At 26.2% G+C, this 15,804-nt stretch overlaps 2 protein-coding genes across 2 annotated transcripts in view; one reads left to right on the top strand and one right to left on the bottom strand.

Annotated features, from left to right (window-relative positions):
- Positions 1-15,804, top strand: part of LOC117182975 (acetylcholinesterase-like) — a 356,413-nt gene that overhangs the window by 44,121 nt on the left and 296,488 nt on the right. The gene's annotated exons all lie outside the window — the stretch shown is intronic.
- On the bottom strand, positions 5,014-14,263 carry LOC117168286. The gene is made up of 6 exons (XM_033353808.1): positions 14,248-14,263; positions 13,866-13,955; positions 13,277-13,445; positions 9,728-9,925; positions 6,371-6,485; positions 5,014-6,288 (listed from the first exon to the last, which is right to left on the bottom strand). The coding sequence occupies exons 2-6, from the start codon at positions 13,948-13,950 to the stop codon at positions 5,989-5,991; spliced, it is 867 nt and encodes a 288-aa protein (XP_033209699.1). The 5' UTR covers positions 13,951-13,955; positions 14,248-14,263; the 3' UTR covers positions 5,014-5,988.

The following is a 15,804-nucleotide window of genomic DNA, read 5'->3' as shown; positions in this document are numbered from 1 at the left end:
AACGTACATAATTTTTTAAAATTGTATAGCTGTAATGCAAACTCAAAATATTTTAAAACACAAAATTTGCAATACCTTTTCAAATGAATTTCAATTTTAAGGCTAGCTTTCGATTCGAGATAAATACTCAATACAATTTAGCAATTTAATTACCCTTGTTTACATCGCGAAAATGATCTAAAGCTGCTAAAATACAATGCTTTCAAACTTGTGACGTAGTACTAGGCTTTGGAATATTGTTTATTTCATTACAAACTCAACTATGATAGTAATCATGAATTTTATCAAAGATAAGACACTTCATTTGACAGCAAGGCAATTTGCATACATTGGAACAAGGTGGCGTTGCAATACTTCAACCGGTCTGGCTCAGGTCTGGGTCATGGAATTATCCCGATCTAGGCCCGAAGATATTCAACCTATCAGGGCCAAATCGGTAATCGGGAAAATATATGGCGATTTCTGCACGGGTTCTGATGAAAATTTACCAGATTTAGAGGTTTGCAAATAAATATTATTTGTCTTAAAAAGTCCTTTTACTTCAGTCGGCAGATATAATTAACTGAATTGGATAGCTATACGTGGTGGGGACAACCGATTGAACAACATTTTCCACCGTAATTTTCGCAAAAAAAAACGTTATGATGTTTCTTGATTTGCCATACCCACCAACGTGATGCTTTAAGCGCATGGGATGTTTAGATTACGCTTTTTTTGTAAAGACCATCTTCGAAGATCTATATCGTGAACTATTGTCTCCGAATCAATAGTCTCCTTCAAATGTTTGAAATTGTATTTTGCATCCTTGTATATGTTACGGGCAATGTCCGATGTGCCGTCACACCGCAGTCTGCCTAGTCCCTCCGCGAATTGACTGAACGGTGTCAGGCAAAGTCCGAAGTAGCACTTTCACTTCGGACTCTGCCTAGTCAAATCGCGAAGTGCCCGACAAACTCAGGCAAAGTCCGGAGTTAAAAGAAAACCTATGGAGTTAATTTTTCCCGCTGCACAGTAGGCTGGTTAGAGAATTTACAATTCAAAATGTCTACAGGTCGCAATTGTGACCGGATATGAAAGTTTCTTTTTAGAAATGATCAGCATTAAATTTGTAAGAAAACTAATTGATTATATTAATCAATTTTTGTTTCAATATAATTATTTATTCAACGCAAGTTATTTCGTAAAAAAAATAAAACAATAAATTCGATATGTATCATATTTAACGTAGTATTTTTCTAAATTCAAAATACGCGACGAGTTTTCTGCAATTTTGAGGGCACTAAATTTGTCTTCGAATTTGACTTTCATTGCTTGATTTTCTAGTACGGCAGTAACGATAAAAACAACTTATTGAGAAATGTACACTGAAACTCAAACCATAAGATAAAAAATTTACATTTATAATACTTCCAACATTAGTACAATAACTTCTATTTAAAAATCTTCCAAACTTCCACGACCACGTCAGGAACTAGATTAAATTATTGCCGTTTTCAGGATAACTAAATAGTTGCATCAGTCCTAAATAAAAGGCCGTGGAAGGGAGGGAGTGGGGAGATAATTTTTTTTCCATTAGTTGCGAAACCAATACGAAATTAAAACCAAGTTTTATTTTGAAGTGTTATTGTTACACCATTTTCAAGCCAGATATTCAATTTACCTATTTTAATGAAACACAGATTTTTTATTTGCCATACCAAATCTTAGTAGCATTGTCTGAACAGTGATTTTCGATCACAATAAATTAATTTATTGAATGTTAATAACAAATTTTATAAACGAAACACCTAATTCGGAACTATTCACATTTTAGAACAATAAAAATATTAGAAATGAATTATTTATGTTTTCTAAGTCTATGTACGTTAAATAAGATACATATTGAGTTTTTTGAGTTTTTTTTAGAAAAAAGTTTGCGTTGAATGAATATATTGAAACAAAAATTGATCAATGTACTCAATAAGTTATCTTAAAAATGTAATGCTGATCATTTCTAAAAAAAAAGCTTTCAAATCTGTTCACTATTGCCATCTATAGACTATTTTGAATTTAAAATTCTCAAACCAGCCCACTGCGCAGCGGGACAAGATAACCACAGAGATTTTATTTTTACTCCGGACTTTGCCTGCGCTTGTCGGGCACTTCGCGATTTGACTAGGCAGACTCCGAACTGAAAGTGCTACATCGTACTTTGCCTGACACCGCTCAGTCAATTCGCGGAGGGACTAGGCAGAATGCGGTGTGACGGCACATCGGACTTTGCCTGTAACATATACACCCAAAAAATGTTCTTATTAAATTAAAAAAAAACAACATATTTTTAACTAGGTCCTTTTGATTTAACATAAAAATATTTTTATATTAAAAGAAAATTTATTTGACATTGATAAATGACATCACGTAATTTCTTTAATTTAAAGAAATTATTTGTTTAAATGATTCGTTTGATTTAAAACAAAATTCATTTAATTCAAAAAAGTTACTAGGACAAATAAAAGAAATAATTTCTCTAGAGTCAGTAATTTGAAATAAGCAAATTATTTCCTTGAATCAATGAAAAATTTTCTTAGTCCACATTACCAATGCGCCATGATATTGCGCAGAACAAACCACTTTGATTATTTTACGTTAACGCATCTTTCGGAACACATGTTGTCAAATTTTTGCGAAGACCCAGAAGCGGCGGCTCTTTGTAATAATTTAAATCGCTAAAATATGTGTTAAAGAAGTGAGCGACATATTTGTATCGTAGGGATTTGCAGAAAGCATAGCAGCTTTCTACCGCGTGAATAGATACTTTTATACAGCACGGCCTAACCTTGTTTTAATGTAAATTTTTGTTACATCTGTGCACAATTTCGTCACAATTTATCTTTTTACCTTAATATTTCGTGAGTAATTGTAAATTAAGAAAGAATAAAGTTGATTTACACACACAAAATATTGAAAAAAACTTTTTTACTTAGGTTATTATTATTGAATTCAAGTATTCTTGGATTCAAATAAAATCTATATTCATTTTAAACTAACCTGTTCTCTTTTTTGAACCAAACAGTTATTTCTTTTAAAGAAATCTAAAGGTCAAATAAAAAATTATATTCCTTGATTTAAAGAAAATTTTTATTTGAAGCAATCAAATATTTCTTCACTTCAAAGAAATATTCGATTTGAACGAACGAAATATTTCTTTTATTTAAAAAAAAAATCCGTTTAAATTAAAGAAATATTGCTTTAAATCTAATAAAAAATTTAACAAAAAAATTTCTTTTAATCAAACAAATGTTTCTTTGACCGTATATCAATACTAGAATTTCTTTGATTTAAAGAAAGTTTTTTGATTCAACAAAACTTTTTTTCTGGGTGTAGATTATCTTCTCGGTCACCACCACTGTTAACTTGTTCTTGCGATATTCGTAATTGTCGCCCTAAACGAAGTTTCTTAAAACTTTGATTAACGGTTGTAAAGCATAAACGTTTCTTTCTTCCCAAATTCTAAAAGTCAACCCGAGTCGAAATTTAGACCCTACTTTGAAGTTGCAGCTCCTTATTAGATCCGGCTTTGACGCTATTTAAACTGATAGCCCCTGCTTTAAACTTTTAACTCCTAGAGAATGAAACATTAGAGCCTACTTTGAGGCTGTAACACCTCTCTGAAGCTACTTTGAATCTTTAGAGCCTACATTTTTATAACCCATTAGTAAAGACTCGATTGAACCAGAAAGATGGATTGATTACTTTCAATCAATATATTCCAAACGCAAAGATATAACTTCAATTATGATAAATAATCATAATTGTAATCCTATCTTAGACTCAACTAATACCAATCAATCATAGGCAAAAGTGACTCATATAAAAACAGCCACAAATTTGTTATTAACAATTTTTCGATAGGATAAAAATAAAAAAATTAAAGTTTTGGAAAAACGACACAAGTGACGAAAAAATGAGAAGAAAGTTTTTTTAACTAAAATATCCACAAATTTGTTATCGTTTGTTGTAAAAAAATAATAAAAAATAACTTTTAGAAAGAAGAAGTTAAACCTAAATTATATCTATAAATTTGCTTAGAACAACCTCACGCTGGGATGTGTATTTTTAGTTTAAATTGTAAAAAACAACATTAAAAATAAACAAATTTATATAGAATTCGCATATTTTTAATTATAAAAATAGACGATGAAAGTACTTTTGTTTCAATTATAATACATATTATGAATTTTAATAATATAAATTTATTGAAATGATATACATTTTTGATGGAAGTTGAGAATAACATTTAATGCAAAATAAGAAACGAATATTCAAGCCATACCGAAGTACAGAAACAATATAATATATATTTGATATAATAGAATTGAAAATAATGTAGGAAATTTCTTATTGAAAAAATCGAGTGCAAAGCACGTGATAGGTGACAAGAATGTATTCGTTAAAGCCGAATGAGCTTTAACAAAAGAGAATTTACAATATCCAAATTACAGTTATTGATGCTTTGATCTTTAATTTAAAAAGCCCAGCGCATAAATGTGAGGTAAATACAAAGCCTAAAGGCTTAGCGGGAGAAATAGATTTTCGACCGCGAAAACCAAAGTCGCACTCAAACTTCCGCTCGAAGCCAGTTGCGCGCGCAGTGCACGATAACAATGTGCTCGCGCGACGGGCAGATTATTATTTTTAAATTTTCCTAGTTGACAACCTCTGTAGATTTAAAATTCACTAAATATTCTCTGTTTTCTCCTACACAAGTTATTTTCTAAAAATAAAAGTGGTGACCACCCTACAAAAAATAATGAACCAACAGTAGATAATCTTTAATGAGATCATTAAATAAAAATACTAATGTATATGAAAACAATTAATTTAATTCAACGAATGGTGATAACTATGTAGGTGTTAATAAATTTAATTCAGAAATAATTATTTTGAAATGGAAGACGAAATTGGTTTCCTGTTACGTTACAAGGAGAGGGCAAAACCGATTCTTATCTCTGAAGAATAATTCAATTTATTGGTTGATCAAAAGTAAATTTATTCATTAACATCAACAATTATGAAATAATTATGTACAAATTTTATTTTTTCGTACCAAAATCACAAAACTTTATTCATCACTGCTAGAAATAATATAAAAATTATATAAAATTTGGAAAGGATTCCTATTTCACCGAAAAACAATTTTCGTGGCCACAAAAATTTTTGTTCGAAATATATTATATTATCGTATTTTTCTAGTAAAAACGACACATTCAACAAAATACTAAAATAACGTTTTTCATATTAAACAGAAACAGTAAACAAATAATTCCTCACTCTTTCATAATATCCTGCGTCCTTTGCAAGAAATTTTCAAATTTTCGAAAAAAGAATGATCGTCAACACAAAAATTACTTGGTTTGTATAAAACTTACAGAATATTTTTTTTGATATATATAAGCACGATTTTTTAAAAGAATTTCATACAATAAAAAATGGACTTTTATATCAAATAAATTTTCCATCTTTTCAAAATTCAGCCGGGAAGATAAAGTTGAATTCAATAGAAACCCCCACTTTCTTTATTTTAATCAATTAAAAAAATTTGTTTGCTTATATAAAGAAGATATTTTGTAAGTTTTATGCGGGCTAAATAATTTTGGTGTCATTTTTTACAAGATTTTTTTGGCGTAACGAAAACTCGCAGGTTGTCTTTCTTATAGCAGAGCAAATTAAATGAAAAATAAAGTTTTTTGAAGAAAAAAAAACTACAAAATTTAACTCATAAGTTAAAAATTATCCGTTCTCTACCAGAAATACTCAATCTTATGAAAATTATTTTTATTTTCCTAATCGGAAATTTCGCATCAACCTAAAGTTGAGTTACAGAAATAAAATTAAAAGAAATTACTAAAAATATTCAAAAGATTAATTTTCTTGTAATGTAAAGATTGAGAATTATGGAGAGGCGAGATACATTTTTTAGTGTATTTATTTTTGGATTTAGATCAATCAATTCTTGTGGTTGAACACTCCTATAATTTGTTTTAGCAAATTTTCGTTGTGGTTCCAATCTACATTGCTAATTCGGGAAGATATTGATTTCGCATTTTTTTTACCGTTTATAATACCAATGATATCGCTGATGGCCATATCACCGATAATTTGATTTACTGCATCTGATGTGAATTTTTTGATTGCACTTAACATTAAATCCTTATAAGTTTCTATTGCTTCAGGTACTAGATCAGACACAATGCCACTGAATATTTCAGATATCATTTCGTCACCATATAGGCCTTCCAGTCTAATCTGAAAAACAATTAGAATTTTATTTGTTAAGTAAAATACAAAATTTAATTGTCAATTTTATTTCAAAATGCATCAAACAAACCTTAAAATCTCCCATAGAGAAGTCTAGACCTAGAATGTCCATGTGTAGCTTTCCAGTTTCTTTACTCTTAGTTGTGGTAGTTTTAATATCGAAATTGAAATCCTTAATAGAGAACCTTAAAAAATGTTTATGTCAGGAATAGCAACTAAGATTAAATATAAAATTTTGTAAAATTATTGAGTCACACAGAAAAAAATCTTGATTCAAGACCAAAAGCGAGCTTGTTCAGAATGTAATATGAATCTTTCAAAACCAGCTATAATAGGACGTAAAGTACGGCATTATCGGACTCTAATCGAGCGTACTTAAATTTTTTAAATTTATATTTTAATCAATTCTTTTAATTTTAATTTTTAAAATATAATTTGTTTTAGCTGAACGTCGTTGGCCTCTCAACACTTTTTTGAACAAGTTTCGAATATTAATTTTTAAAATAGATATTTTCATATGAAATTAAACTGCGTTTTTTCGAGAAAAAATGTTCTAGTCTCTGCCGTCTTTGAATTGAACTCGAAAAATCCGTTTTTTCTTCAATACATTTTTTTGTCTTTTTTCACTCCAACTTGCGATAATTCAAACATTTTTCATAATTTTTTGACGAAATTTACAGTGAGCATTAGTTATAATGTTCTACCAGTTTTAGTGTGAACAATATATAAACATTATTTTCAAATTCAAGTTATGCATGTTTACCTGAAACATTGAATAAATCATACTTTTATATTTTCAATCTCATGGGGATTCGAGCGCATTTTGAGAAAAAAAAGTTTTAATGGGCAAGCTGTTCTGAAAGGTATAAATATCTTTTAAATTAAAAAATCATTCCAAATAACTTATCATTTAAAAATTATAAATATTTTATTTCGGCCGCGCGCACGCAGCGGTGCGCATTGAACATTTGCTATTCAAAAAGGTATGAAGCTTTCAACTATTCACGCATTGTTTTTTTTTAGATTTAAAGAGATTTAAAATTAACAAACGTATGAAGCAAAAATTTTCATTTTCTTGCATACTTTTTACCGTATTTTGTTAAAAACAACTTTATAAAAAAGTTAATTTGTGAAGAAAAATTGTTTAGCTCTTAACGCTTAGATAATTATATTGCCAATTTGTTTCGTTCCAAATTTTATTGGTATAAATTAATTTTTATAAACAAATCAGCATTTTTCTTACTTTTTTTACAAAAGTTTTCGAACGTCTATAGAAAGTCCATGTATAAAAAATTATAGTTAAAAATTAAAGCTAAGTAATTACAATAAAGGATTGTAAAAAGTTATAAAGATTTCAATATCGGTATAATAAAATTAAAATCTTGATTTTTCCCCGTCATTATGCAGAAAAATATCCTACTACTAACACCCGCAAAATTATCTAATTTTTTTTGTTTATCGGGTTAAGGTGAGATATTTGAAAAAATTCCATACGATTTTAAAGGATTTTCAAGATTTCCAAGAATTTTTAAGAGCTTTTCCAGGAATTTTAAAAGGATGAAAAGGGTTAAGGTCAGTGATTTTTGGGATCAAAATTAATTTCTTGCGGATTTAAAGATCTTCCTAGAATTTCGGAAGATTTGGAAAGTTTTCATGGGGCCTATAAGTTTTTAGATTTTAAGGGATTTCCAAGGGATTTTATAATATGTTAATAAAATTTCAGAGAATTTATTTAAAAGAATTGAGGAGTTCCCGAGGATTTGAAAGATGTAAAGTGATTTTTAAATATTTCAATGTATTTCGAAACATTTGAATAATTTTTTAAGATTTTAAAGAATTCGAAACATTTGATTTGAAGGATATTAAGGTATATTAAAAAAATTAGAAGGAATTTCCAAAAACTTCAAAAAGTTCAAAAGATTTCAATAGATTTCAAAAGATTGGAAATATTTTAGGGTATTTTAAAGGATTTCAAAGAACTTTCAAGAGAATAACAAAATGTTCAAGTATTGCAAAGTATTCCTAAAGATTTACAGCAATTTAAAAAACTTTGAAAGAATTTATTCACAAGAAATAAGAGGCTTCAAAGTATTTGAAAGATTTTTCAATATTTGAAGGTATTTCTAAATATTTGAAACGTTTTTAAAGATCTTAAAATATTTTAGAAGATTTCAAAGAATTTCAAGAATTTAAAAAAGTTTCAAAAGATTGAAAAAGATTTTAGAGGATTACCAATATTTTAGGGTACATATTTTAAAACATTTCGAGGGATTTCTAGGAGTATCATTAGATTTAATGCCACTTTACGTGATTTCAGGCCATTTTATAATAGTTTAATGAAATTTCGAAGAATGTATTCACAAAAATTCAGGGATTTCAAGGGATTTTAAAATGGTTTAGTAATTTCTAAATATTTAAAAGTACTTCTCAAGATTTTAAATATATTTAAAGATTTAAATTTTTTAAAAGAATTTAAGGTATTTTAAAAGATTCAAAGAACTTTTCAAGAAGTTCGAAGGATTACAAATATTTTAATTTATTTTTTAAGGATTCCAAGGATTCTTTCAAAAATTAAACAGTTTTAAGGAATTAAAAAATATATCATTGGATTTTATGTCATTTCATGGGATTTTTGAATATCTTAATGAATTTTCAAAGAATTTATTTAGAAAAATTTAGAGATTTCAAAGGATTGGAAATATATAATATAATATCTATTGACAAAGATTAAGGGATTTCAAGAAATTTCGAGAGAAATAAAAATATTCCAAGGTATTTCCAAACATTTAAAGCAATTGAAAAGATTTTTTTGGGTATTTTAAATGGTATACATAAAAACAAAGTTTTTTTTACAATTATTGAAATTACTACTAGCTCCCAAAATCATTCAACATTTTTTAAGTTTATCGATTTTTGCACTATCTGCTAAATACACCCTTAGATTTAAAAAGATTTAAGGAGACTAAAGATTTAACAAGAAATTAGTAGGAACTAAGAATACCTAAGATCTTTACTAAATTCTCGTAAAAAATTTAAACTCAATATATTTGATCAAAAATTTGAGAAAATTTTATATTTTCGTTTTTATTACATCTTATTATGTACACAATTGTACTTTAAAATGTATAGGTTATTTTAGGTCACGTTTAGCTCCTAAGAAAATCTAGAAAAAATGCATGAACAATATTTAATAATTAAAAATATATGATACTTATTTAAAAAAAATATATTTTTTGCATTTTCTATATTGTTTTAATTTTCTTTGTTTCATTTTAATAAATTATGATTATTTTGTAATTTTAGACGGAGGGTCCAAACCAATTTATGATGGCTTGTTATAGTATGATGAGGAGTGGTAAAATAATTTCTTCTGGCCGCGTTATGATGACTTTTTTCTTTTTGTATAAAAAAATAAATTAGTATTTACTCTGCGAATCCTTGTCCTACGACGTTTACAAAGTCCATCAACCTGCTGTTGATATCGTAACCAGTCAAATTTCCCTGTATTTCAGGCCATCTTAGAGAAATGTCAACTTTCAGTTTCACTAATGATATTTTGGTGGCATTTTGAACAATATACTCGGACAAACCAGAAAGACCTACACTTTGAACAAAAAGTGTTCCTCTGGAAAAAAAATTAATATACTGTTATTATAAAAAAATAATGTTAATACATATACTTATAGTGAATACGCCTACAAAATAATTATATTACCTTAAGAAAATATGTTAAAATACAGTGAAACCCTTCTATTGAGCCGGTTTAGGGACTATAACCGGGAACGCTATTGAAAGGTTTCTCTGTATTTGGAATGATTTTAAATGATTTCCAAGATTACAAAATTTTCGAAAATATTTGAATAAGTTTAAGAGATATTCTTTTTTTTTACAGAATACCAAAATTTTGTTAAATTTATACTTTAAAAAATGTAGATGTTTGAAAAAATTTCCTTAAGTTATCTCGGAATATTTTTTATTATTTTTTACTTCACAAAATTTATATTACGAGAATATTTAAAAAGATTTGAATCTCGCTTTTTGAATTTAGCAGACTGTTTTCATTATTTTAAAACAAATTCTGATCCTTTCAAAAGATTGACTTTTCAAGATTTTGAAAAAAATGTTGAAGTTTTTTAAAGATTTTAAAAGTTTTTTTTAGATTCCTGAAACTATTTAATGTGATTTTTACTTTAAAAAAATAATTTTAAAAGAATATTTGAAAAGAGTGTAAAACATTACAAAATATTTTCAAATTTGTCAAAAATAGATCCGGCAAATTTTAAAACAATGTCAGGAATAATTCTAGTCAGTCAAAAAGTCTTAAAACAGCAAAATTTCCTAGATATTTTCTACATACTTTTTCTACATCTCTGAAACTTCAAATATAATTTTAAATTTTCTCGAGAAATTTTTTTAAATTCTGAACTGAACTTTTTTTTAATTGCAAATTCTACAAGTTTGTTGAAAATTCGTATTGTTCGATAAATTGAAATCTTTTCAATTTATCAAATTTGAAAACTTTTTACATTAACTACCAAATATTTTTTTTGTGTTGAGAATTTACCTTTTTTGGTTGAAAATTAAATTACTGCTTTAAAAGTAAAAGTACTTTGTTGAAAATTCACTTGTATGGTTGAAGATGAATCATTTTAGTTTAAAATTAATTTTGATTGATCATTCTTCTCGATTAAAAACTGACTTTTTTTGTTGAGGATTAAACTATTTTCCTGATTTTTTAATAATGAACTCAACTGTTTTTAATTTAAAATTAAAATAATTTTGAATTGAAATCTGATGTATTACATATTTTTATGCGAATTCATCTTTTTTTCGTTAAAAATACAACTACTAAATTAAAAAGTACTTTTTTTTGGTCGAACACTCTTTATTTTACTTGAAAGTTTGTCTTTTTTAGTAGGCAGTTAATCTTCTTGATAGAAAATTCATTCATTTTGTTGAAAATTCAAATATTTGGTTGAAAATTGTCATTTTTTTGTGGAGAACTCAAGTTTTTTGGTTAAAAAATTAATTTTTGTCCGCAAAATTCCTCTCTTTTGGAAAACATTTAATTTTTTTTAATTAAAAATACAATTGGTTGAAAATTAATGTTTTTTGTTGAAAATTCAACTGTTTGTTGACAATTATTCTTTTGTGGATGTTTTAATTTATTTTTTATTTTAAAAAAAGTATGTTGGGATTGAAGTATCAAATATTATATTTTTCGTCGAGAATATATCTCTTTTAATCCTGAAAATTTTACTACTTGGTTAAAGATGAATTTACATTTTAAAAAAAATCATTATGTTCCGAAGAAGATTTAGAATTTTCACAACTTTTGTTTATGTAGGTGTGTTTCATCTAAACAAAAATCATTATAAGTTAAACATGTTATATTTGATTTAAAACAATCATTTTTTAAAAAAGATTCAAATATGTTCAACAGTTTTAGGTTATGTTGCCGTTTCACGTCCATATTCGATATTTTTAGTAAAAAGTCATTATATTTCAAAAAAGATAAAAAATATTTGTGTAATTGTTTTACAAGCTAGCGGCTTTCAACAAAAATATCAATATAAATTTCAAAGAAGATTCATATCTTTTGAATAGTCTTAAGTTATGTTGAAGGTTTTAATAAAAATCGGTTATTTCAAACAAAAATAATTAAAGTTCAAATAATATTTACAATTACAAAAAATTTTTTGTTATGTTATTTTAGTGCTTGTCGTTGAAATTTGTTATTTTTAATTTAAAAAGTCCTCAGATTGTTCAGATTACCCTTATTCTTCAGATTATTATTCAGTCTTTAACTTCACAGTCTTTGGTTTTATTGGATTATTTTTACCAGAAATGGATATTTTTAATAAAAAAAACCGTTATCTGAAATCGATTATTTTTGTATATCGATGTACATTTTTAAAAAATTGTCAATTTAAAAAAATTTAAGGTTATGTTAACGTTTTTCACAAATAATCAGTTATTTTAAATAGAAAGAAGTAAATTTCAAGGAAGATTTACAATTTGGAATAATTTTGTATAATTATATGTTAATGTTTTTCGCCCAATAATTGTATTTTTTAATAAAAAATTATCAGATTTGTCAGATAAATTTGTAGGTTATGCTCTGGTTTTCACCGGAAGTCGGTATAGATTTTTAAAGAACTTTACAAGTTTTGAAAAAGTTTAGGTAACATCGATATTTTGTAGCGGAAATCAGTTATTTTAAACAATACAATTTTTTTTACGCCAATGTTTTCCGTCTAAAATTTCTATTCTCTAACGGACCCTGTGAACGGTTACACAATTGCTAGGGTGTATTTTCATCCTTTTTCACATTTATTCACAATTTCACGAAGAACTCAAAACTCTTCATATCTTTTTATGCAAATATATTTATTTATTTGTATTTATTTATCTGCATTTATTTATGTGTTGAAAAATTAAGAATTAAGTAATTTTTTGACAAACGAATAAATACAAGTGAATAAATATAAAAATGGGAAAAGTTAAAAAGAGTCTTGAGTTCTACTCATATGTAGAATTGTAAATAAATGTGAACAGGGATGAAAATGTGATCCAGCGTAATCATTCCATTCAAAAGACACGCTCGGGAATTTTTATAATGAATCATTAGATTCCAAAGAGTATTTCCAATATTTCAACAATATAATAGGATATGTCAGCATTTTTCATGGGAAAGCGGTCAGTAAAAACGAAAAATAACTATGTTTTTCGTCGAAAATTGGTATTTTTTAAACAAAAATGCAACAGTTTGATTGACTATATATTGCACGCGTGCCTTGTTTTATAGTTGGTTAAACTTTAAGACCTCAGTACCTGAATTCCAGTATTGAGTCTTAAATTCAGACAAATTTTACTGAATTTAATATCTATCATTTTAAGGTGTACCTTATAATTAAAAAAAATTGTATACTGTTTACTCTAGTTATAAAAATTTGAAATAATTCAGTTTAATTACACTAAGTCTTCCCAGTCTACGCTGAGTGGACCTATTTCTGGGGACGCCAAAGGATCTAATATAGGAATTCCTTTAGATTCATCTCCGGTTTTCAAAGTTTCCTTAAGTTTTTCAAGAAATGCTTTCAAGTTTCCATTGAGATCTAATCGCGTAGAAACTTCATTTAAATCTGAAATAAAAAACATTAATTCAATTGTGTCAGTTCACTGTGGTATGAATTTTCATAAATAAAAACTTATTTAAAATTAGTCTCTCGAAATTTGTTCTTGTATTTAAAATTCATAATGTAATTCAACTTATTTAGATTTTTGATTTTATTTATGGATTTATTAAAAAAAAAAACTGTAAATGCTAAAAAATAATAAGTAATAAATTAAAGAGATTGAGATTTAATCTAATGAGAACAAGAATCTTTGCGACGAAATCGTTGATAAAGTTTTAGTAAACTCATCATTAATCAAAATTGTGTATGTTGACCAATCTGTGACAGGAGATAACAAATTTGTGATTAGCATAAGATTAGTTACTTCGAAAAAATAAGTTTTGTAATTTCTTGTCTTTTTGTTATTGAATTTTTAATATTTCTTACCTTCTGTTAAATTTTCTTCTACATCTGCTGACTCAGCCTGAAAGGTTATTAAGGCAGCCAATAAAATTATTGAAAATATCTTCATTTTTGCTGCAACATAAAATTGTTGAATTAATTTTTAATATTTTGATGCCCTACTTAAAAGTATAAATCAACATACTCTTACGGAACATTTTTATTAAATTCTGTATTTATGTAAATTGAATTTTTGCACCCAATCTTTCGTTTCGATAAATAGTAATTATTATTTGAAAATTATTAATTATTATTAACGCCAGTATTTATAATAGTTATTATAAAATTTTTTCGAATTCTGATTCCGATTCATTAATAATTAACAGTTAATTTAAGAAGTCTGAACAAATACGATGAAATTACTCACTATTTGCTGACCAGAACAGTGTGCGGTTACAAAAAATACTGATTGCAATATCATTGTGCTTTCATGAAGACCATCTTATCAAGATATTTTATCTTGATATTGATCAATTAGATAATTAAGATTTAGGAGACATATCCACAAAATATTGTTTATTTCTTTAGCAAATTGTACATTTTTTCACCAAAAACATCAAGGGAAAATTATATTTTCGATAAATTAATAGTCAGTAATATACAGCAAATTTATCTCATAAATGCATATATACAAGCTTATGATTAAAATTAATAATGATGGAGTGAATTTTATTTTAATTAATTGATTTATGCACTATAATAGATTTAAAAACAATTGATTCAACAAATCAGCCAAATATCAAGTACAAATTTTCAGTTTTTAGTTGATTTTAGTTTAGATGAGTGTAATATATGACACGGCTTTTTATTTTTAATTTTAAGTAATAAAATAATTTATTGATTTACTATAAAATAATAAATCATTTAGGTCCAATTTCAGGAATAATCACATACGTCGTTTCAGAAATGTTTTTTTTGTTCGCATATCAGTGTAAAACTGAAAATTAATTTTTAATATTATTAGTTTTTGTTGTAAATTTCGATTTATTACAATAAATAAGAAAATATAATAATACACTAAACAGTTTGAAAATTAATAATAATAAGAAGAAAACATAAGAAAAAACCTCAAGGTTTGAACCTGTGAAATTACATTTTTAAAGATAATTATTAATTGCAAATCAAAAAATTTTTGAAAATAAGTCATTTATTTCATGATACAATTTTTATAATAACATTATTGATCAAAATGAAAGTTTTAATTATAAATTAGTTTTCAATATTGCGAAATAATTCAGTTCAAAATTTTTTTTGCCACTATATATAATTTTTTTTAAATGACCGTAACAGTAAAAAAAATTACCGGAATCTAGAAGATTTTAAGACAATATTTTTGATTTTGTGGGATTTTAACAATTTTAGGCAAACCGAAATAAAACTGGAGCATATTAAGACTTTTCAAAGGTTTCAAGAGAAGAACAAGTTCTTCTTAAGAATTACGGAAAAATAAAGAATAAGAGGAAGCTAACAAAGATGTCAAAACATTTCCTAAAATTTCTAAAAAGAATATAGAAGATTTTAAAGCAAAATTTTGCAATTTTGTGAGATTACAAAATAAAAAAAAAACGAGTGAAGCTTTTCAAGAATTTTGAAAGGTTACCATAGAATAAACAATTGTTTTTAGATTCTTGGAAAAGTTTTTAATGATTTTTTTTTGTTGAAAAATTAATTTTAAGGCAATATTAAAAAAATTTCAAAACGTATTAAAAGTTTTCGACATCTTTTAAAAAGAATCTAAAAGATCTTAAGGTTATTTTTAAATTTTATGAAAAATCTGGATAACGTTGAGATATTTTAATAGTTTAGAAGTTTCATAAATAATAATTTTAAAATATTCAAAAAAGAATTTCGAAGATTTAAAAACAATTTTTTTAATTTAGCAATTTTTTTTACATATTTTAGTAAAAATTCGAGTCAACTTAAA

This window comes from Belonocnema kinseyi, chromosome 2 (genome assembly GCF_010883055.1).
Source record: "Belonocnema kinseyi isolate 2016_QV_RU_SX_M_011 chromosome 2, B_treatae_v1, whole genome shotgun sequence".
Lineage (NCBI taxonomy): Eukaryota > Metazoa > Arthropoda > Insecta > Hymenoptera > Cynipidae > Belonocnema > Belonocnema kinseyi.
Note: the sequence above shows the minus strand (reverse complement) of the source record. Positions and strands in the feature narration are given on the sequence as shown.

Coding starts and splice junctions, on each gene's coding strand:
- LOC117168286 (XM_033353808.1), bottom strand. CDS start 13,950: ATGAAGATATTTTCAATAATTTTATTGGCTGCCTTAATAACCTTTCAG. Junction 6,486..9,727: donor GTAGGACAAGGATTCGCAGA/GTAAATACTAAT, acceptor ACATTTTTTAAG/GTTCTCTATTAAGGATTTCA. Junction 6,289..6,370: donor TCTCTATGGGAGATTTTAAG/GTTTGTTTGATG, acceptor ATTGTTTTTCAG/ATTAGACTGGAAGGCCTATA.